General features: G+C 55.4%; 1 protein-coding gene across 3 annotated transcripts in view; it reads right to left on the minus strand.

Moving 5' to 3' along the window:
* Positions 1-3018: 3018 nt before the first annotated feature.
* The window catches only part of LOC111161221 (zinc finger ZZ-type and EF-hand domain containing 1), a 98393-nt gene continuing 78010 nt past the window's right edge, over positions 3019-23401 (minus strand). For 2 of the 3 annotated variants that reach the window (XM_022524811.1, XM_022524810.1), the window contains exons 43-55: positions 21199-21392; positions 19423-19542; positions 17930-18118; positions 17189-17289; positions 15932-16067; positions 15471-15830; positions 13748-13891; positions 13179-13347; positions 12907-13005; positions 12375-12540; positions 7397-7550; positions 6893-6964; positions 3019-5346 (exon numbers count right to left, since the gene is read on the minus strand). In XM_022524811.1, coding sequence (XP_022380519.1) covers positions 5266-5346; positions 6893-6964; positions 7397-7550; positions 12375-12540; positions 12907-13005; positions 13179-13347; positions 13748-13891; positions 15471-15830; positions 15932-16067; positions 17189-17289; positions 17930-18118; positions 19423-19542; positions 21199-21392 — 1985 coding nt within the window. In that variant the 3' untranslated portion in view covers positions 3019-5265. Of the gene's footprint in view, positions 5347-6892; positions 6965-7396; positions 7551-12374; positions 12541-12906; positions 13006-13178; positions 13348-13747; positions 13892-15470; positions 15831-15931; positions 16068-17188; positions 17326-17929; positions 18119-19422; positions 19543-21198; positions 21393-23401 lie in introns of all 3 variants that reach the window. The other variant, XM_022524809.1, reaches the window with a different exon arrangement.

The following is a 23401-nucleotide window of genomic DNA, read 5'->3' on the forward strand; positions in this document are numbered from 1 at the left end:
CACACACACACACACACACACACACACACACACACACACACACACACCTTCCCTTGTGCACTCCATACCCGTTTCCATCCACTTTGCTCATTCTCAGCCATTGTCTCTGCAGAGCAGTACAGTAGCACCGAGGTCCTGAGACTGAGGTACTAGGTGCTAAGCCAGCACCTTGGACCCAGTTACTATCAGAAATTAATATTCATTTTATTAACAGATGTGTCCCAGAAGATCTTGCCCGCATGGCCAGTAGAAAAGTCATTACAACAGAGGTCCTAACAACTTGTGCCAATCTCCACAGCTCCACTCCCTGCCTCCAGGGATTGGCTCATCCATGGGCATGTCACCTGGTCCCAGCCGATGAGGTGGGAGGAACCTCGGGTCTCAGCCTGCAGAGCCAAGGATGGGGTGGGCCACCCAAGCCAGGGGCTTTTCCATCACGACTGCAGAAGTGGCCTAGGCGGGGCCCGTGCCAGTGCCACAGAGGGCCCAGGAAGCCAGGTGTTCCTTACCATTGCTGAGGGCTGAAGCAGACTCGTCCTGAAGCCCCCACATGCTAGATCTTCTGCTAACTCAGGAGCACCCGCAATGTGCTCATGGTCTTGGCCTGAACAAGATGACCACCTGTGTGGGATATAACCCGCAAGATATACCTCCTGGTAACAGGGCCTTACTCAGCCAAAGAATGCCTACATGGAATTCAACCACAGACAAACGTGTTATGGAAGCTCAAGGCCAACAGAGAAACTGGTTGGGGGAGGTGGGGTCCTGAGGCCTTAACTGTTGGTCAATCTCACTATCAGCTTTGTATCCTTTCCAGTGCAGGACCCAGGGTCAGGCAGGATAGATCCCAGTGTCCTTCCACTCTGTCACTGGAAAGGAAGAGCCCTCTCCCCCATCATCCATCATGTTGCAGATCTGGGGTGTGGGCAACTATGGGCCAAATGGGACCTCCCCCCATATTCTCTCAATCCACTGTGTCTGGAACATTAGTCATGGACAGTCTGTGGCTGGTTTCAAGCCACAATGCAATTAAGAGTGCACTTCTCTTGAAGAGTACTGAGAAATAGACAGAATTGTTGAATTATTACACTGTACACTTGAAACTAAACCATCAATAATACTTGATTAAAAAAACAACAACTTGGGGTGCCTGGGTGGCTCAGTGGGTTGAGCCTCTGCCTTCAGCTCAGGTCGTGATCCCAGGGTTCTGGGATTGAGTCCCGCATTAGGCTCTCTGCTCAGCAGGGAGTCCGCTTCCTCCTCTCTCTCTCTGCCTGCCTCTCTGCCTACTTGTGATCTCTGTCAAATAAATAAATAAAATCTTTAAAAAAAAAAACTGGTGTATCCACACAAATAAACCTTTAAAAAATTATTTTTTTCAGCTGGGAGGGATTTACTGGAGAATTTTAATCATGGATTCCTGGCTGAAATGTGCTGTCTTTCCCCCAAATCAGTAATTTTTTTTAACACTTTGCAAACCTACATTCCAATTTTGGCATGCTCTTTTCTTTACATTCCAGGCTTTGAGACAGAAAAATAAGAGCATATCCCTTTATATTCCATTTGGATTTTGCCAACATTCCATAAAAATGGTCATTATTTTTATATATCTTTCTAGCAGGTTCTTTTTTTACTTATTTTATTTAAATTCAATCACTTAACATAAAGTGTATCATTTGTTTCAGAGGTAGAGGTCCGTGATTAATCAGTTGCGTGTACCACCCAGTGCTCATCACATCACGTGCCCCCTCCGTGCCTACCACCCAGTTGCCCCAGCCCCCAACTTCTCCCCTCCAGCCACCCTCAATGGGTTTCTCACAGTTAAGAGTCTCTCAGGGTCTTCTTGCTGGTTCCTTAGTGTGCCTGCTTCTAAATTGAGGTCTTTCTTCTAGTGGCACTTAGAGGAACAAATTTCTAAGCTTTTCCTCATGTACTGGTAACTTGCCCAAAGCAGCGATGCCCCAAATCTTCCCCGACATCGGAGTTCTAGACCCTGACCTTTCTAAACTTCTGGTGGCCAGAAACAGGAACAGTAACAGTAGGTATGCATGGCAAAGGTGAAAAAGAACAAGACATATCCTGGGGTTTCTGATATATTTTTTATGATATAGTTTAAAAGTGAGAAAAATTGTGCTGAAGTATTTTTTTCCTGCCCTAAGTTCCTGGCAAACAGAAAAGAGGGGACGAGGCCAGCATGACTAAATCACAGCAGGAGGCTGGTTGTTTCCCTTCACTCTCAAGGCTCCACTTCAAATCGCCTCTGAGGCCTTCGGCTCTTCACTCCTGGGTTGCTGTCAGCGGATGACCTTCAGCATGACTTTCGACGCCTCTGCTCCTACTCTCCGCGTCCAACCGCAGCACAGCGTGGGGCTCAGGAGGGCCCTGGACCAACTTCAGAGCAAAGTGACACAGTGAGGAAGGAGAGAGCCAAGATGGGGGCCGCGGGGGCAGGGGCACCCCGTTCTGCCGAGCCTCGCTCTGGCCTCAGGGGATACGGAGGGCTGATTCCCCAAGGCTGTGCGGGGCTCTGGGAAGACGTGTCAGATGCTTCTGGCTGCGGCAAATGGGCCCTGAAGGTCCGTGATGTCCAGCCCCCACAGGAATGTCTCCCTGATTCCCAGGAGTCGGCTCCCGGAGAGAAGGGAGAACAGTGAGTGGCAAACTAGAGACACCAGCAAGACTGGGGAGGTGGGGGGAAGCCAAGACCCCAGACGGGCAGGCGGCGGCCCCACATTTAGACAGAGGCGGGCCGGGAGGAGCAGCAGCCTGGACCGGAGCCCTGTCTCACCGCGAGCTGTGCAGGGCCTGGGGCCACGTCCGGCCGTTGAGGACGACCTGGGGGACACCATGTGGCGGCAGACCTCCCGACAGCCGGTGGTGCAGGAGCAACACGGTCCCTGTCCAGGATTCCCGCCAACTCCGAGGCCTCGTGATCCCAGCGATTCCAGCCCGTTGGGCTTGGGAGAGACAGGGGAAAAGGCAAGGCAAGGAGGAAAACACCCCACACACAGCTGTACTGTTTTTATATAGAATTTGTATAATATATTTCTCTTCATTTGCACATTTACCCACAACTTAACATCCTTTTTACAGGCTGAACTCACTCAGCTTGATATAATCAAAATTCTTTCTTTCAAACAAATAAGAAAAATTCAAAATCGTAAACCCGTAAGAAAACAAATTAAAAACGGTGATGAAAACAAGTCACCCCTCCCAGTGCGAGCGATGTCCGTTCGTACAATCTATAGGGTTTGGGTCGGAATCTCTTTATGGATCAGGCACATGTTTTCGCGACACCTTTATTCTCGCCGCTTTTAGCTCCTGCCTGGCAAGCCTGCCTCCGGGAAGGATCAAAGGGAGGCTGGTCTTGGAGGCGTCGGGAGCCTACGCGGGTGCGATGCAGGGCGGCCGGCGTGGGGCGGCGAGCAGGGGAGAGCAGCAGCTGTGTGCCAAGCGGGATCCGGGCCCGCTCTGTGCAGGGTGGGCAGAGAGACCAGGACAGCCAGGGCGAGGGCAGACAGCAGCGGGCAGAGGCCAGCGTTGACAAATTCGGCCTCCTGGGGACAGAGAGCCAAGTTGGTGGACCTGCTCCCCCCAGGCGTGCCCCGCCCTGGCTGTCTGGCCTGGTCAGGCGGTCCAGGTCACGAGGGCTGTGGATGGCAGCGAGGTGAAGTGGTGACGCACGGTCCTCTCTTCCAGGCCCCCCCTCAGCAGAGCTGGGGCCCTACCACCGGCTCTGTGACCTCCCTCTGCCCTGCGAGACCCGCCAGGTCTGGGCGGTACGGACGCGGGGACTTCTCTGGGGCGGCAGGCAGAGTGGAAGCCGAGAACGGGTTTCTACTGCGCCACAGGGCCCGCCTGCTTGTATCCCGACACCGTGGGGGACCAGAGCGGGCCCAGGGCCTCGGGCCTGAGGTCACCAAGTCTCAGGACCTACCCCCCGACCCTGTCTCCTTTGGACGGCCCCTCCCAGGATGGCTCCTCGTGCAGCTTGGGGACCTGAGAACCGAGCTCTAGGGCTGGCTGCAGGAGCCGCCACCCCTCGTCCCACTGACGCAGAAGTGCTTCTGCAGGAAGACCCTCCTGAGACCTGCAGCCTTGAGCCCTTCCCACCCAGGCGCCCGCAGACAGCGGTCACATGCTGGTGCCGACCCGCTCAGCATGGCCCTGGCTGCGAGGAGCCTTCCGTGGGCCCCGTGTTGGGGGATGCACTCCGGCCCACACGCCATCCTGAAATGGCCTGAGGCGCTCTTCACGCCAACAAGTCCCACAGAAGCTCGTCCACGGCCCACATGCCCTCCCAGCCTCACACTCCAGAGCCTGGCTTTGGAAGGAGAGTCTTCAGCACTTCAGGGAGAGACCGGCATCCTAAAAGGGAGAGCGGAAATGGCATTCGCTCAAACAGATGCCATGACAGCGGACCGACAGCCAGGCAAGCACACAGAGTCCCAGGGGTCAAAGCGACGGACTACTGGGACCTCGGAGAAGAAATAAAATCATCATATATCCTCTGTTTGGTTTTTGGTTTGGGTTTTTTTTTCTTTTTACTTCTAAAATAAGATCCATCTGATAACACTTCGAGTCTTTAAGTACAGAAGCTTTCCCATGAGCAGCGTGTCTCCTGGATGACTTCCATCGGGCCCCCTGGAGGCCTCGCAAGGGAGTCACATGGTTCTGTTCTGAGAATGTCAGGCGGAAACTGAAACAGGAGAAAATAATGAAACGCAGACGTGCGGGGAGTCGGAGCGAGCGCGATGCCCACGGGCGGCCCACAGGCTGTGAACACGGACACATGCTCACTGAGGACTTCCGTGAGACAGCCATGTGGGCACCAGCAGGTGGCCAGGACGAGCTCTCCCCGGCTTTGGTTGGCGCTGCCCAGTCTCCAGAAGCAAGAGCGCAAGAAGAGCTCCCAGGCCAGGCCGCCGCTCCAGGTCCTGCTGAGGAAGGCAGCTCGGGGCCAACTCCGGCTTCACGGGAAGGCCAAGTGCAGCAGCTCCAGAGACAGAACCCTTTCCGGAGAGGCTTCTTCAGCTCTTCCTGGGCTGACCCTCTGAGCAGCCCTGTGGCACTCGCTCCCACACGCCGCGGTTGTGCCGGCGCGAGTGTGTGACGCGGCTGCTGCTCGGTCGCAGGCTGCCTGGCATCCTGCTCGGAGTGGGAGTGGGAGCTCAAGGGGGGCCGGGCGTTTTCCTGAATGAGTTCAGATGTCTGCGTGAGCGCTTGTGGACAGACGCCCCCGTTCTGTGCAGGCCACGGCAAAGGCTAGCACTCGACGTTCCAGAGGCCGGTCACCTTGTTTGGGTAGTTGATGGCCAGGCTGATGGCAGCAATGTTCTGCAGAGCCTGTGGAGGGAGAACCAGTCTGTGCTCATTCATTAAGTGTGGACTGGATAAGACCCTCGGCTGAGCACCGGGGATCGGCGGGGGAGCAGAGACAGCCAGATGCGGTGCCCTCACCCGGGGCACCAGCCCAGAGTGAGAGACAGAGTCGCTCAAGACTCCATGAGAGCTGCAAACACAGGGCAGAAACATGACTACTACCCCGAGAGAGGGGCAGGTGCGATGCTGGTGGGCTCAGTGGGCCCGGAGGACACGGGCCGCAGGGCATCTGGGCAAGCTCTTCAGAGAAAGGGAAGAGCACAGAGGAGCAGAAGGGGAGAAACGAACAGTGCTAGGCCAAGCGTGGTAGGGTGCCAGGAAGGGGTACACTGGAGCCAGGCCGAGGCCACGGTGTGAGTTCCGCGCAGCAAGAATGGGGGCGGCTAGGGGAGGAGGAGGCAGAGTACTGGTCCGGCACAGAGGACACGCCGTGGGGAGGCTCAGCACGAGCCACAGGCGAGGAGACGGGACATGGGGACAGGCAAGAGGGAGGCGCCCACGGGTACACAACACGGAGCTCATGGTGCCACAGGTCATGTCTCAAGTTGTCGCTGTGTGTCAGGAAACCAGGGGCAGTGGTGGCAGGGCGGGCAGGGGTCTGTGAGGAGGGGAGGGGGTTTCTACTCTGCCTGTGGGTCTCTGGAGAATGTTTGCGAATGCGTCTTAGTTGAAGGGGGATTCCTGCGTCTTCCCGGCAAGGGGACCACGTGTTCACAAAGCGGACTTGCCAGGAAGCGATGCCCACTCCACACGACCCTGGCTGAACCTCCCGCTCGTCTAAGCGCAGCGCCCCATCTGCCCAGCACCAGAGGACTGGGCCACAAGCTGGAGGGTACGCGAGGGCGCCGTGAGTCTAAGGCTGTCAACGTGTGGTCTGGGCCTGGGGTTCCCGAGACCTTCTCAGGGAGTCTGCGCTGTGACAAACACCGTCGCAGTGAGGGTAGGACGTTATTCTGCCTTCTCCCCCTCATGCTACCAAGGGCACCGCGGAGTCCCCCAGAGGCGGCTGGGGCGCCAGCCCTGGCAGACGCAAATCACCACCATCTGCCTCAAGAATGATTGTATTTTGGAAAATACAGCTGTTTCTCACAGAATGTGTTATTCACATTAACATGGAATGAGTTTGTTATTTCTTAAAACGAGCTGGTGTTTGTGTAGAACCCACCAGCATAAGCTTTTGGGGATCCTCAGTAATTTCGAAGTGTGAAGGACCCTGGGCCCAAACCTCAGGGGCTCTTCTGCCACGGGAGAAAGTCACATCCGAAAGTGCCTGAAATCGAACTACAGAGCCCTCAGCCCAACGCTCCAGTTAAGGCACCAGCTGTTTGGTTTCAGACACAAATTCTGGCCGGCATCTTGCTGGCCTCTCCAGGCCCACGGTCTTACGTGAGCCACTCCGACAAATGGGCCCAACAGCTCTCAGACACAGAGGGAAGCGACAGGGCGGGGACAGAGCTCCGTGTGAACCCTGGGGGCCGGAGGGGGGCTGGTTCCGGCAGGGAGAGGGTACCTGTGCCGCGCAGCGGAGAAGGTGGTCGTCCGTGGTTAAGGCCAGCAGGTAATCCTGCAGCAGGCCGAGCTCCTGGGGAACGGAAGAGACACAGCGTCAGTGGTCTAGCACCCAGGGGACACCCGCCTGCAGCCACAAAGTCTCGCTCCTCCGGGCACCTCACGGCAGGCCCTCCCTCCGGAGTGGCGGATGGGGCTGGACCGGGAGGAACCCCACACCTGGTTGCAGGGGTGCTCTGGGTCCGTTTCCTCATGAGAAAATGAAGGTAAGCTAAGGAATTCTGAAAGGCCTTTCGTCTACATTCCGCCACCCACTCTGCTCGCAGAGGAAGAAGAACCCACCCATTTCATTTTCCAGGATTCCCTACTGTCAAGGACTAACAGAAAGCACTTCCTCCCTCCTTGACTCTAGGTCTCCCCGGGGGAGGGCACACAGAGGCAAGGACCTGGACTTCAGGCCACACCCCCGCCCAGGGGCAGCGAGGAAGCACCAGCAGGACCTCACCTGGGCACGGTTCTCCGTGACAAAGAACAGCTCGGTGAGGGCGCGGTGCAGGGGCAGCAGGATGCCGGGCTGCGTCACGTCCTCCAGCCGGCTGTACTCCATGTGCGTGAAGAGCTGCCACAGTGGCTTCAGCAGCGCAAGGTCACAGAGGTCACTGCGGGGGCAGTGGCGGACGGGAGACAGAAGCCAGCTGACGGACCCCCACATCCAGCAAAGTCACTACCATCCCCCAAAATATTCCCCAGCAGCAGAGAGGGAAAGGGGCAGAACCCCCGGAAGCGGGAGACCCTGGAGCCGTCACGTCAATCACACCCGTCTTTAAACTGGGCGTCGTGAAGAACCTCCCACGGCGGCGGGAAACCCTCGAGATGGACGTTACGTGAAAAAAAGCAACACGTAAAACCACGCGTACAAAAGAAAACTAAACCCAACTGCGTGTACAGTATCGTGTGCCCGTGTCAAAAGCAACAGTGAACAAACACAGAAAATGTTTTCCATGGCTGTCCTTGTCGGTTCCCTAGATTTTCTTTTTTTAAAAGATTTTATTTATTTGAGAGGTAGAAAGAGAGAGAGGGAGCGCGTGCACGAGCAGAAGGAGCGGCAAGCAGAGGGGAGGGAGAAGCAGGGTCCCTGCCGAGCAGGGAGCTGGACATGGGACGCGATCCCAGGACTCTGGGATCATGAGCTGAGCTGAAGGCAGACACTTCACTGACTGAGCCACCCAGGCACCCCAAATTTCCTAGATTTTCTGCAACATTTGTTGCTTCAACAGAGCACAAGAGAAGATTTAAAAGATGGTGATAACCAATATTCCAATCTTAGGCTCATAAAACACAAGAAATGGGCTAACGAGGGAGCTCTGCCAGAGCCCTTGTAATTCCAGAGGCCTCGGGTGAGAGACGGACGTTTCCGACTCAGGGGTAAGATGTGCTTTTCATTCCACTTCAACCTCCTTCAGAGAAGAAAAGTTAATGAAGCAAATAATATTCTGGGCCTCACTACATGACTTTATGCATTCATAATCTTAAATTTTGGTTTTTCCTCTTTAAGTCCGACTTTCTCCCAGAACAGTAAGTCTTCCTGCAGAGCAAGGGGAACGCACGGTTGATTTCTGGAGACAGCTCTGCAGACCTTCCGAGTCACCACTGGGAGGGACGTCCATGCACCTGTGTGGCTCATACCCCCACCCCGCCCCGGGGCTGCCTTCCCCTCTGCCTGTGCAGTCTCGCCCCAGGACTGAGGAAGGCCAGCGACCATGCGAGCGCCCCCACAACGTGGCCAGGAAGGGCCCCGCCGTCTGAAGACAGTTTCAAACCTATCACTCAACCGGGCACTTCTCGGTGCAAGCAGCTCTCACAGGAACAGAACTGAGCCCCTGCAGGCAAAGCAACCTCCACACACAGGGACCCAGTAACAACAGCAACCACAGTCTGCTTACCCCCTCACCCCGCCGCTGGCAGCGGCCGACCGCCCCCCGGCTCGGAGAGCCCCTTTCTGTCAGACTACGCAGAGGCCCTGCTGCTGCGGCATCATCTGTCCACTCTGACTGGGACCCTGGGGTTGTCTGGGGTGTCTGGGGAGGGGCCGAGTGGCTCAGCCGCACAAGCATCTGACTCCTGATTTTTGCTCTCCTCATGATCCGGGGGCTGCAAGGTGGAGCGCCCCCTTCAGGCTCTGCACTGGGCATGGAGGCTGCTCAGGATCCCTCTGCACACCCGCCCCCTGCCCCCAACCACATGCTCCCTCTCCCTCGCTCTCTCAAAAAGGAAATGCTGGAGAGGGACACTGAACCCCAACAGGCAGGGCTGTGAGTGTGTGGAGGACGCGTGTGGCTTGGTTGCCAACACCTGCCCTCCAAGCTGAGGAGCAAGGTGACGCATCTATAATCCCCACGTCTGTTCAGTACTCTGTGGAAGGTCCTGACGACTGCAAAAGGGTGGGGGGAAGCTTCTAAGGACCGAGAGGAAGAATTAAAACCCCTTCTTTGCCGAGAGCATGACTGTGTTCTGAATAATCCACATGTACACTTAAAGTTAACAAACAGAGAACAGTCCCTGCACACAGGAAATACATAGAAATTAATTATATGTGAACAGAAACAGTAAGAAATAAGAATTCTGGAACAACAGTTACAACAGCATCAAAACCATCAACCACCTAGGGATAAACCGAAGGGAGCATTGTGCAGGCTGCCTACATGGAGCCCTGTGAGACGTGCCCCAGAGCGGGCCACAGGGGCTGCGGGGGACAGGCACCAGGACTTCACGGCTGTGGGTCAGGGGCTCAGTGCCACAAAGAGCTAAAACCCCATCCGGCGAGAGGAGGCGTGTGCCTGTGTGTATGAACAGAAGCATGTGGCTCAGGGACACTCCGAGGTACCGGAAGTTCTGGCCGGAGCGAAGAGGCAGAAACAGACACGAGAAGGCATCTGCATTGGAACAGACGTACAACAGACCGGGTGCAGACGGCAGCCTAGCCAGAGACCCCAAAGGCCCCACAGAAGCAACATTAGCACTAGAAGATGCAGTGAAGTCGCAGGGCAGAAGCCAAGGCGGAAAGACCCGCTGCATTTCTACACACTAGCGACGAACTATCAGAAGGAGTATTAGGAAACAAGCCCATTTACAATGGGATAAAAAAGAATAAAACATTTAGAAATAAATATTAACAAAGAGGTAAAAACGGTCTGTCCACGGCAAACTGTGGAATGCTGAGAGAAACTACAGAAAACACAGTGAAGTGTAAAGCATGATCCGTGGTCACGGCCAGATCACCACCGGTGCCAACGGCTGCCGCCCACAGCGAGACACAGAGTCCACGGAGCCCCATACAAATCCCCACAGCATTTCACAGAAACAGGAAAACAGCCGTAAAGTCCATGTGGAACTACAGGAGGCCCTGAGTACTTGAACCAATCATCAGAGCAAACCCGGAGGCCTCACGCTCCGATTTCCAACCCTAATACAGAGCTACGGTAATCCAAACCGTACGGCACCGGAACAAAAACAGGCAGAAAGACTGATGAACAGGACAGGGAGCCCAGAAGTACAAGCAGGCGTATACGGCCCATTAATTCTGACAAAGGTGCCAAGAATACGCAATAAGGAAAGGACGGTCTCCTCACCAAATGTGTGGGACAAGCCGGACAGCCTCAAGCAAGAGCACGAGGCTGGATCCCTCTCTCACACCACACACAGAATCAATTCAAAAGTGATTAAAGACCTGAATGAGAGACCTCCAGGGGCAAAACTCCTACAAGAAAACAGAAAGGCTAAGCTCCTTGGCATTGGTCTTGGCAACGAGTTTTTTTTTAATTTGACCAAAAGCAAGAATAAGTGGGACTACATCAAACTAGAAAGTTTCTGCGAAGCAAAGGAAACCATCAACAAATGAAAAGGCGATCTACCGAATGGGAGAAAGTACTCGTAAACCACATCCAATAAGTGGTTAATATCCAAAACACACAAGGAACTCATACAACTCGATTTCAAATGAACCCAAAGAACCCAATTAAAATATGGTCCTAGGACCTGAACAGACATTTTCGCAAAGAAGATGTGCAGATGGCCAAGAAACACATGAGAAGATAGGGGCTCACATCACTCATCATCAGGAAAATGCAAATTGAAGCCAGAACGAGATATTGCTTCGCATGTCTGAGGACGGCTATCATCGAAAAGACAGGCAACGACAGCTGTTAGGGAGGACACGGAGAAAGGAGAACCCTGGTGCGTCGCTGGTGGGGACGCATGTGGCTGCGGCCACTGTGGAGACCAAGATGGCGGCTCCTCGAGTCATTAAAACCACAACTACTGAACAATCCAGCAATCCCACTCCTGGGTTTACAGCCAAAACCCACGAATCATTACCTCAAAGATGCCTGCACACTAACATTCTCAACAGCCAAGGTATGGAAACACACAGTGTCTCCTGAGGGAAGAGTGGATACAACCAACATGGTGCACCTACACGCACAACAGACCATTCTTCAGCCATAAGATGAAGGAGACCCCGCCGTTCGCAACAACACGGATGGGCCTGGACGGCATTAGGCTTGGTAGAATAAGCCCAAGAAAGACAAACCCTGGGTGATCTTACCTCCACATGGAAACCAAAACCAACCAATCAAACTTGTCAACACGGAGAGCAGAATGGTAGTCGCTAGGGGCGGGGGGTAAGGGAGGCCGGGAAAGGCCAGCCAGCAAACGCTCCAGCTGTGAGATGAATGAGGTCTGAGGGTCTAACACACAACATGGTGATGACAGCTGACAGTGGCGTCCAGCACTGCATCATTTAACAGAAATTTGCTGAAAAGCCAGTTTCAGCAAGAGGGGAGACCCCGGGGCCATCCCACACGACAGAGGCAACCACATGAGGTGTTCGGTGCGTTGACTAGCCCGACGAGGGACCTTTCACAGTGTGGACATCCGTGAAACCAGCCCCTTCTACGCTTCAGATATATTACAATTTTGTCAGTGATACAGCACTAAAGTGGCCCCAGCAGGAGGAACCAAACAGACTGGGGCTACACAGGAGACCAGACACAGATGCACAGGTATGTGGACACCTTCTTGGGGACAAAGGTGACCCGCTGGAGTGATGTGAGGGAAAGGTGGTCTTTGGGGTTGGGCAGAGACTCAAGCCCAATGACTAATCCCGACCCGACACCGGACATCATGCACAGAAAGCATTCCATGTGGAACGTAAGCTAGATGTGACAGAGACAACGAGCTTGGAGAACACAGGAAATAATGTCGCGACCCCAAGACAGAGCACAGCGAACACTTCCTAAACAGGACAACAAAAGCACTCTTGTTAAAAAAAAAAAAAAAAAGATTGGTGAAGAACCGGAAGCTATTAAAATCAGAAGCTTCTTTCCATCAGACAGCATGGACAGAGAAGCGACGAGCCCCAGCATGGGAGGAGGTCCTCACAGCGCGGCTCCCCCCCCACACAGGACCCACAGAGGGCAGCTCACCTGTGGGTGCAGCATCGGACAATCCTCAGGAGCAGGTGGATGGCTTTCAACCGCTGATGCCCAGTCTGGCGACAAGCCACACCCACCAGCCACTCCCAAATTTTGGCCAGGGGCAGGTGCGGAACGACTCTTTCTTCTGATAGCATCTGCTTCAAAATCTCGAACCCTGGCCCACACCCACAAAACACAAACATTTTAGAAACACGAGCTGCTTGAGTTTTCATAAACAGACCAAAACGACTATGACCATTCAAATGTTGCCCAAATGATGCCTTTTATAAGAGCTACATGGGACATTTCAGTTTCTCCTTTTTACAACATGCCCTGTGAAATCTAAGAAGTGTCTTCTGCAGGCCCCACAGGTGGCTCTTCCATCTATCCACTCACGCCGACCACTGGCTGCCCCAGCACACTCAGTGACGTGTGTGCAAGTCGCAGAGAAAAGTGCCTGCCTTGACTTTAACAAACATCAGTGACATCCCAGAGGGTCCCACCCAGAAGAGCTTGAGGATGGCGAGAGGAGCGCACACACCTGTCTGGAACCGCCCCAGGTGTCCCGCCGTCACAGTGAATTTGTAGCCCCACTCCGTGTTGCTCATGTCCGAGGTGAAGCGGTAGTACAGAGTGTCTCCTGGCCACACAAGAGTCAGAAACAGCTCAGGACGTGGCAGCCACAGGAAGTCCCACGCTCCTGAGGAAGAAGGCTGAACCCGGGGTGACGCCCTCCCACAACATCCTTCTTCCTAGGACTGAGTTTCAATGCTCCGCGTGGAAAGTCTAGCGGAGCGAGGACACAGTCACTACCTGGGAGCTCAAAATCCTTCCACTTCTGCTGCGACCCGCTGAAGGTGTGTCGGTCCTGCTGGAAGTCGCTACTGCTGGCCATGGCCAGCTCGTCACAGCCCTCCTCTGTGCTGCACTGTGGGTCGAATTTGACCGACAGGTAGATGGCACCAGGGATGTGGACTTTGTCCTGGGGAGGGACACTTCTGTCATTCCTGAGGGCTCCTGTGGTGCCCTGTCCAGCACCTCTAAGACAAGGGGGATGGGGAGCACACGCCTGGGTAATGAGACGAAGGGCGGGGTCCTCCACAGCGTGGCCACATCATCGGGAGGCAGTGCAGCCGGGACCAAGCCCAGGCCCCCACGCGGACCCACTGTCCAAGATGCTGGGGATTCTCTGCGAGGACCTCGCCACAGGAGAAGTGAACTCCTCCCCCCAGGTCAGAAGACTGGGGTGCGGGGCCTCCCAGGTTCTGGGGAGGCAGACGGCCGCTTAGAGCGAGTGCTGCACGGGGGAGGCAGCCACCGCCGGCGCAGAGAAGGTTCTCAGCAGCCCTCGCAGTCCGGCTTGCCGGGTGCCCCAGACATACCTCGAAGTTGGTGTTATTGTTATAGGGGTGTTTCGATTCCCTGACTTGCACCTCCATGCCGGGCTCCTCCATGAACTGGCAGGCAGCCAGGGCCATGGTCCCCAGCATGCTCCCTCGGCAGCCCTGGAGCACCTTCCGCAGAATCTGGCAGGACGTGAGGCATGGAGCGTCAGAGCCCAGGGGCAGGAGGAAGGACACGTCCGTTCCAACCCGAGGCCCACAAAGGCGCTGGCTTCCCCCTGGTCCCAGCCCCACCCCTGGAGCCCACTCCTCCAGCCACCTCTTACCACGGGGACCGGGACGCCTCCGCCTCAGTCTGCCCTGGAAACCCTACTTCTGGGCATGCTGAGAAGCCACCAGAACCCATCAGAGGTGGTCCCGGGCCCTTAGAGTCCCAAGCCAAGCAGGGGAGGGACGCACAGAGAAACAAGGACCGGACAAGGGGACGTGGGCCAAGGAGGCATGGAACTGAGGGCTCCGTGGGGCAAGGATGGGGGAGGCACTTCCAAATGGGGAACAGCTGCAGCAAAGCGGCCAGCTCCTCTGAGGCTATGCGGCTGGGAGCAGACCTAGGGGACTCGGAGACCAGGGGTGTTCTTACAGGCAAACAAGAGACAAGAAGTGAACTTGCTTCCTGAGGAGTCCCCCTGCAGGGCATGCGTGTGTGTGTGTGTGTGTGAGGGGACACCGTGTGTGTGCATGTGTGAGGGTGCACCATGTGTGCGCATGAGCGTGCAGGAGGGTACACCATGTGTGGGGGTGCCAAGGGGACAGGGATGAAAAAGGCGGCAAGTAGTGACTTGTGACTCAAGATCTTTGCCCTTGGAAGCTGGAAGGGGGTGACGAAACATGGTAGCTCAGCCGGAGGCGGCGCCCATGCCTTCCCCGGGCCGCCCTTCCCACCCCGCCCAGACCTGGCTGTGTTCTGCTGTGTGGCTCCTCTGGGTGCATTCACCCTGGGAATTGCCACCCTAGCCCTATTCTCAAAGACAACGTTGGAGATTTGACTTAAGAATAGAACCAGGGGCGCCTGGGTGGCTCAGTGGGTAAAGCCTCTGCCTTCAGCTCGGGTCGTGATCCCGGGGTCCTGGGATCGAGCCCCGCATCGGGCTCTCTGCTCAGCGGGGAGCCTGCTTCCCCCTCTCTCTCTGCCTGCCTCTCTGCCTACTTGTGACCTCTGTCTGTCAAATAAATAAATAAGATCTTAAAAAGAAGAAAAAAATAGAACCAGGGGCCTGGAAAAGCAGACTGGAACGTGGGGTTAGGCTGCAGAGCCCACAGCTGCCTTCTGAAGGTTGGGGCCTCTGACTGCACTTCCTCAAGACAGAACCCACCCAGGTCATGCTGTGAGAGGTGCAACACCCCGGGGCAGACACTCCAGAAATAAGCCCCAAACTCCCTTGGACACTCCCTGTACCACGGGGACAGGCCATTCAGCCGTAATTCCCAGTGTCCCTTGGACCTGGCACTAGACGAGAAGAGACAGGCCAGGCCAAGCGCACAGTCAGGCTCCGGGGATCACAGTGTCAAGCACCCTCCGCACACCAGGTCCGCCGCACCCCCGCCTGGTCTCTGCTGCCCTCACAGGTGTTGGGAAGCCGCACGCCGCCACAGGTGACCCCCTCCAGGGAGGCCCCCGCCGGAGGAAGCAGGTTCAAACGTGGGGACGGGGGCCGAGGAGGAACGACGTGGGCGGTGCCCAACCTGGCCTGCTAACAATCACCTTTTCCCACTGATGCTTTTCTTCTAGCTGCATGAACATGTCCAGGATGTAGGTCATGTGGGCCGGGCCGCTGAGCTCCAGGGTGTCCTCACTCACTGGCACGTGGCCCGGCCACTCAGCGAGCAAGGAGGCCAGCACGTGGCGGGCGTACAGCACGGCCGTAGCCTCATTGACGCGGAACAGGTAGTCGCGGGCAGCCCGCTTGCTCTTGACGTTCAGCTCCTTGTGCAGGAGGGCGGCACTCTTGCTGCGCCGCTGCTTGGCGTAGCTCTGCCGCAACTCGCTCTCCGTGCTGGCGATGAGCTTCTGGCTCACGGGGTTCGACTCGGCCGTGGCCTGCTCACAGCGTGCGGGCCGGGCCTGCAAACCCAAGACCACCGTTACCACAGCCTGCCCCTCAGCACAGGGTGGGGGCAGGGTCCAGGGGCGGGCGTTTCGCGTTCAAGGTGAAGGCCACACACCAAGCATGGTAGGATAATCATGTCTGTGTCCACGGCTTTGGCACTCTGCTCCTCCAGCCTCAGACCCCCGCTGGGCTGCCACCTCTGAGCCAGGGTCCGAATCCTTTCGTCCGTGGTGAGCTCGTCCCCGTCGAACCTGGGGAGAAGGGGCACAAGGCTGGGCACACACATCACAGAAAGCGAAGAGCTCGGCCCACAGCGAAGCCTGGCGGAAAGGCCGCTCCGCGCTGCTGTCCTGTTACTGCTCTGCAGTGACATTATCGCCCCGTAGTCTGCAACCCAGATGCGCAGCACTCACTGACTCGGGCACGCAGACATGCACGTACGCCCTGGGGGCAGAGGACGCCAACTGTCCCTCGGGATCTCAGAAACAGAGCTCCTGGAAGCCTCAGCGGGATACCCAGCCCCTCCTCAGCTAGACAGCGTGATACAACTAGGTCCTCAGCCACAGAAGGTCAGTGAACCTTCCCTCAAGCAGCTGGGTTGAGGGTATCCTCCTCCCTCTACTCTCCTCCGCTCCCCGGGCTGGAACACAGGGCCGGGGGTATGGGTGACAACGCGCAGGAAGACAATACCCTTGGGGAAACAGGGTCCTTCACAGAGCAGAGCTGCCTAACCGCCCTGGACGGTCCCAAGAGGAGAAACAATTCTATCTTCCTTGACCCACTGTTTCCGGGTGTCTTAGTCACAGCTGCTTAGACTGTGCCCTCCTTTATTTCACAAAGGATTTGAGGCAACGTACGAGAAGTACAGAAAAACAGCTTTTCAAAGAAAAGTTGAATTGGAGCTGCATGTAAGTTAGAAGTCAAAACAAGCACACGACAGGGGGAGATGAGCTGTGGCCAGTGACGGTCCACAACATTCGGGAGCTGGGCCCAAGCACCAGGCTGAGCTTCCCGGCCCAGAGGAGGGAGTGTTGTTAACTTGGTGATAACCCTTGGGGAAATCCAAGAAGATAACGTGCAAACAGCACTCTGGCCGCAGGGCCCAGGACGACGTATGGGAGAAGCCTTGGCGTCCGCTCGATGTCCACTCCCAGAGGGACACGCAGCACGGCTCAGAGAGGACGCACGTAGCGGGGCGGGGCCGGTGTTCACAGCACTGCACAAAGAACTGAGAACCAGGTCCAGGGGCCAGCCTGGCCCGAGTCTGCCCAGGGCGCGCTGGCGGGAGGCCATCACGGCCCTGCCCGCCCCAAGCTCTGCCCCCGCGCTTCCCCCGCTGGCTACATGTCCACCGCAGCTCTGCACCCCTCACCTCTTCTGAACCTCCAGGAAGAAGGAGTCGGTCCTTTTCATCTGCAGCTCGTAGATGGCCCGGAGGACGTGCAGAGGGGCACGGAGCGCGTCGTGCGCCATCTGGAGGCCATGGGAGGAAGCACAGGAGAGACGGGGCTCAAAAGGGATAAAAGAGTTATTTTCTCAAGTTACCACAGGGTGTAATTTCTGAATCATCAACCCTAAGAGACAGACTGCGGAATCTGCTCTGCGATCATGAATTCACAGGAAAACACACGGCACAGCAGGGCACACCATGCTAACGTCCACACCCCCACCCACTGCCGGAGCCACTGCCACGCATGCAACTCCGGCCACCGGCACTGCGGGCCAGACACGCGCCTGCTCCTCTGACCCCCGCCCCACTCTCTGCCTCTCCTCCCTGCAGTCCATGTTCCATGAAGCGAGTATCCCCAGGGGACATCAGAGAATGCATCTCGGAAGTCACAGGGGACGCCCGGCTGCGAAGAGCTCGAGGGACAAGCAAAACTGCTTGTGCTCGTGTCACGAGAGAGACAATCCAATGCTGTAGGGCCAAAGAGCTTAAAAACGACGGCCGTGAGGATGTCTCCACTCCGGATCGATTCTGCACAGTTCAGACTGAGTCTTCAGGAAATGACCTCTCAGCACGTCAGACTGAGGCACTTTCACATGGAGGCAAACACTCGGTGCGAGCCCAAGAGAACCCACCCCATGGTTTCCGCATGGCCCCAGAACTCACCAAAAAACATATTCGGGTGGGCTCGTCCAGGCTCTCCAGAGGGTCCAGCTTCTTCTGCTCCGGCTCGGTGGGGCTGCTGACCATGCCCTCCACCTCGTCCTCGGGGTCCCCTCGCTCGTCTCGCTCCAGGGCTGTGTGCTCGGCCAAGGTGTGGCTCTCCTTTGAGGAGTACAGCATGATGGACAGAATCTACAGACAGAAAACCAGGCAGGACAAGGCTGCGGGTTCCGTGGATGAGAACGTCACACTGATCTTTAACCCTCAAATGGTACAAGGTATTCGACCTAACTTTTTTAACAGATGCAAGCATTCTCAAAAAGAAAGTAAAATTAGTAACAAAAAACATGAGAATGTGCTCCATTTGCCTGTAATCGAAGACATGCTAATACACGCGCCTTGGCGCGGACGACCTAGGCTAGGATCACCGGGAGAACACGTTTTGGTGAGGGAAAGGAGCTAGAACAACGTCTGCTGACTGTGCCTCAGCCAGCAGCTCCCCTTTCAGGAGTAACGTCGAGCCCGTTATGCTCGATGAAGCTGACGTCCACCTTCGTGTGTCCCTGGCAGCTGCTACGCTGGGGTCATGAAACCACCCAGCGACTCAGGGAAGCAGCCGCCGCACAGGACCACGGCATCTGAGTGCCACACACACGGCGCCATCTGTGTTTACACGTGTGCCAGCGACGCCAACGGAAACAACTAGAATAAGGCCGTACAGAAAATATTAATGGTGGTTGTGTTCATGGGGCGGAATTTGAAGTTTTCTTCCTTTTCTATATTTCACATTTTCTGCAATGTAGTTCTATTATTTGAATGATAAAAAAAATTAAATTTTACTTTAAAATGTAAAAGGTTTTCCTCAGAATGAGAGCCCAGATGCTGTCCGGGCTTTCCCATACTATATTTCAGCACCATTTCCCCAAAGCTGGCCAAGGTCTCGCGGGTCGCCAGAGGACGGGCTCTTTGCACACCGGCCTCCGTGTGACAGAGTGCGGCCGGCTGCCCTCCCTGCGCGTGGCAGCAGCCTCTCCTGGACCCAAGGCCAGCACGCGGTACACGCACTCGACACGGAACCTCAGCGATCCCACCGAGAAAAATCTGCGGCCCAGAAGCGATGCAGTCAGATGAAAATGATGGACTAAAATGCTACATAAAATAAACATAACCAAGGACAAACTCAAAAACAGATTTTAGCTCAAAGGAGTGTCAAAGGGAAATAATAATTCCAGGACACATTTTATCACCGTGAGGTAACGGTCAGCCGCGTGTTTCCGTAAACTATTTGTCCTCCAGTGTTCTCTGAACAAACAGCAAATGCATCCTCTCCCTGACAGGGAGGACAGCTGTCATATCCCTGTTTCCAGCAGGGGACGCAAACCCAAGACACGGTTCTAACGCCTGCCCAGAACGGGCGAGCTCAGGGCAGAGCCCGTCGCGGCTACTTCCGGGGTCGCTCCCAAGCAGGAGGCCTGCCTCGGGCAGCACACCCGTACCTCCAGGTCCCGCAGGAGCCACGTTTTACTGAAACCGGTCCCTTTGCTGCACTTTTTCACCAGCAGCTTCAGCAAATCCGTCTGAAGGAAGGTCGCGTGAGTCTCTTCGAAACCGTGAGCCTGCCAAACAGAAGGGCAATGACCCGCAGCCGCCTCCCAGGCAGAAGGCACAGTCCCCGCGAGGAGAAGCAAGGCTCTTTCGGAGCCCGCGCTCAGCCTGTGGCCCAAGGTCACCGCATGGGGAAAATTCCAGAGTCGCAGGAAGGATGACACCCTGAACCTCAGCCCCAACCTGAGCCCGTCCACTCCCCAACTCAGCCCTGGCAAGCCTTTCTGGAGCCCAGGACACCGTGGGCTTTGTCCTACATGAACGACCCTCCCCAGCGCTTGTCAGACCACATCCTACATCCCGACTCCTGGCAGACGGGGCGCCGCAGACGGCCTGCCCGGTTCTCTGGCCTCACACGCCTCTTGCACAGGATCCTGAAGGCCCAGAGGTGCTCCTGCTGTCGCTGACAGCCTCGCCTGCTCCCGGGCCTGACTCCCGAGGCTCTCCCCACGTGCATCGCCCTGCGCAGACTCCTCATCTACCGCCTCATACTCCACCTCCTCAGACAGGCTGTTTCTTTTTTTTTTTTTTTTTTTTTTTAAGATTTTATTTATTTATTTGACAGAGAGAGATCACAAGTAGATGGAGAGGCAGGCAGAGAGAGAGAGAGAGAGAGAGGGAGAGAGAGGGAAGCAGGCTCCCTGCTGAGCAGAGAGCCTGATGCGGGACTCGATCCCAGGACCCTGAGATCATGACCTGAGCCGAAGGCAGCGGCTTAACCCACTGAGCCACCCAGGCGCCCAGACAGGCTGTTTCTGACTTGGCAGTCCTCCTCCTCGCGGGCCTGTGTGGCTCTCTGGGAGGCCAGACTGCAAGCCCCACCTCTCGAGGTCAGTGCCACGGAGTTCCACGTGGCTCCTCGCGCTCAACCAACAGTCATGAAAACAGACAGAAATGGTCTGTGCCCTCGGGGAGTTTGTTTTCTCTTTGCTACTATAACTAAACAACTAAAACAAGAACAGATTGTGTAAGTGCCTCAGAGGCAACAAACAGCAGCTGCGTGGCCTCGGTCCCCTCAGCAAGAGCACTCAGGGCGGGCCCAGAGCTGCCATCCGTGTGGGCCCCTTGTGCTGCCTCAGTCCTCCTGTGGCCTCCTGGGCAGTTCTGCCCAAGTCCAGGGAGTCACCAACTTTTACAAGGAAACCCTTCTTTCATGGCTACTTCTTTGGGGAACATCGTCCTAAAAAGTGATCGCTTTCCTCCCATCAGACCCCTCAGCTAGCAGAAGAACTATCTTCCCCACAGGTCACGGCTTCTGGTCTGTGTGCCAGCTACCATCACCCAGCTCCTCCCGCCCCAACCATCAAGCCTGTCGCTCCAAGTCCCCTAGCAAGCCGGGCCCCTCTGTCCTCCCCTCCCTCTTGCCCTGGCTCAGAGGGAAGTGCGAAACTGTCCCATCCGGTTTCCTCCCGCCTTCCAAGGTCACATGCCATCAGGCAAACATGTGGTTCCATGAAATAGTACTAAAAAAATATAAAGAGCCAACTACTGGGAAAATTCTGTTTCCTCCTTAGTTATCCTCGTGCAAGACCTCAACCACTCCCAAAAATAATCCAGAGCCTTTGGTGAGCTGTCCATTGTGATTAGACGGCACCTGCCTGCAGTACGAGCCCCACAGACGTCCCATCACAGTGGCTCATCAGCAAGGGGAAGAAGGTCACCGTTACCTTCAGCGTTTTGTAGAGTCCTTTGAGGGCCAGGGACAGGACCCAGGTCGCTTCCACAGCCTCAGGACAGTGGCTGTCCACGCTGGTCTGCAGAAGGTGACTGGCGATGAAGGCCAAGTGCTGGGCGTACTGGCTCAGCTGGGCCTGAGAGCCGCTGCACTCCTGCCCCTTCTGCACCAGCTGGTAATCCTTCACTGCGGCGTGCAGGCAGGCAGGAAGACAAAGGCATGGACAGTTAACGCTCCCGGCGGCCACGTCTCTTCCCCCATGGCGCACCTTACTGAAGGAAGAGCCGCAGACCCCAACACAGACAGCCCCGCTTCAGCCTCGGCTGTGACCCCTACGGCTGGTTTGCAGGTAAGTGCCAAAGTGGCACTGGGCCACCCAGCCACCAGGCAACCAGAGACACGATTCACATTCCCGCTGCTGTGCGCAAACCGGCCATCTCCAAGTGCTACGGGCACTTCTTCACCGGCGCACAGGCAGAGCTTCCACTCCCAAGCAAGCGGAGACAGACGGGACTGGCTCCCATCTCAAGCAACCGGACACTGAAGCGCACGTGAGACCGTGGTTTGCAGACAGGAGGCGACCGGCAGTGCAGACTAGGACCCTGACAGAAGGGACAAGAGCCAGAGGACCCCTCCAAAAGCCTGGCTTTCCCAAGACCACTTCCAGGGGCAGAACGGGGACCAGAATGAGACGCAGAGTCCGGTAGTCTCAGTGAACTGATGAGAAAAAAGGTGAGTCTGGGGAAGTCAAGGCAGCTAGAATTTAGGGGCCAGAATGTCACGAAGAAGGGAGAGGCACAGGGACACAGAGGCTGTGGGGGCCTCTCCAGACAGCCGCACGAGCTTCGTGGCGAGGCTCTGGCGAGCAGGAGCTGCACGCACGGGAGCGCACCGCCCAAGAGAGGGAGACGAACAACTCCCGGAGCTCACAGAGGCCTGGGGACCTTCTGGCTCCCCGCGCCTGGCATCCTACTGGGTGCTGGCGCATGCGTCCTGTTGGGGGCAAAACGACTATCTGAAGACAGTCGCTCAAACATTTCTGAATCTGATGGAAACCGTAAATCAACAGACCAAGGAGCTCAATAACCCCCAAGAAGAAGAAACAAGAAACTCATGTCGAGGCAAATCCTCAACAAAATGCTAACCCTAAGTGACTAGGTGACTAAGGAGCAGTTCTTAAAAGCAGCCAGAGGGAAAAAAGACGCATTTGAAGACAACAGAGAACGACAGCAAACGCTGCAGCTGTAACCATGTAAACCACAAGAAAATGGATCAAAAACCTTACAGGACTCAAAGAAGAGACTCTTGGCCTAGAATTTTGTATGTGGCAAAGTCATCTTTCAAAGATAAAGTCAAAATAAATATTTTTTTTGGTTTGGTAGGACACACCGACCAAAGCCTCCAGCAGGAGACCGCGAGGCAAGAAATGTTCTGGAGTTCTTCAGGCTGAAGCAAGATGGTAGCAGGACGACACCTCACTTACGCACAGGAACAAAAACCACCAGGAACGGTAAGTATGAGAGCAAAGGAAGAGATGCCGCTTTCTCACTTTAAAACCTTTCTTAAAGTATCTTCTTATTTGTATTATTTTTTATTTTTTAAACAAGAGTTCTTTTTTTTTTAAGGATTTCTTTGAGGGAGAGCGAGAAAGAGTGTGTGCGTACAAAGACAAGCCGGGGGTGGGGGCGCAGAGGAGGGAGAGAGTGTATAAGCAGACTCCCTGCCGAGCACGGAGCCCAACACAGGGCTCGATCCCGTGACCCTGAGACCATGACCTGAGCCGAAACTAAGAGTCAGATGCTTAACCCACTGCAACACCCCAGGGGGCCCAAAATATCTGACTTTTTAAAGCAGAAATAAAAAATGTATTATTTTGAGGTTTATAACACATAGAAGTAAAATGTGTGACAGTAATAGCATAAGGATGGGGGAACAGAAATATGAAATCTATGTTCCCTCACTGTATGTTAAGTGATAGAATACTGTTTGAAGGTAGACAATGATGAGTTAAAGGTGAATATTATAAACCCTAAAGCAATCACTAAAAAATTAAGAGATAAAGTTAAAAATCAACTGCGGAAATAAATGGAGTCATAAAAACAGAACAAAACTTCAATCCAAAAGCAGTAGAGAAAAAGGAACAACAAACGAGGCAAATAGAAAGCAATCGGGAAGATAGCAGATTTAAACTAAAT

The sequence above is a fragment of the Enhydra lutris genome, unplaced genomic scaffold (genome assembly GCF_002288905.1).
Source record: "Enhydra lutris kenyoni isolate GAN:26980312 unplaced genomic scaffold, ASM228890v2 scaffoldscaffold82, whole genome shotgun sequence".
Taxonomy (NCBI): Eukaryota; Metazoa; Chordata; class Mammalia; order Carnivora; family Mustelidae; genus Enhydra; species Enhydra lutris.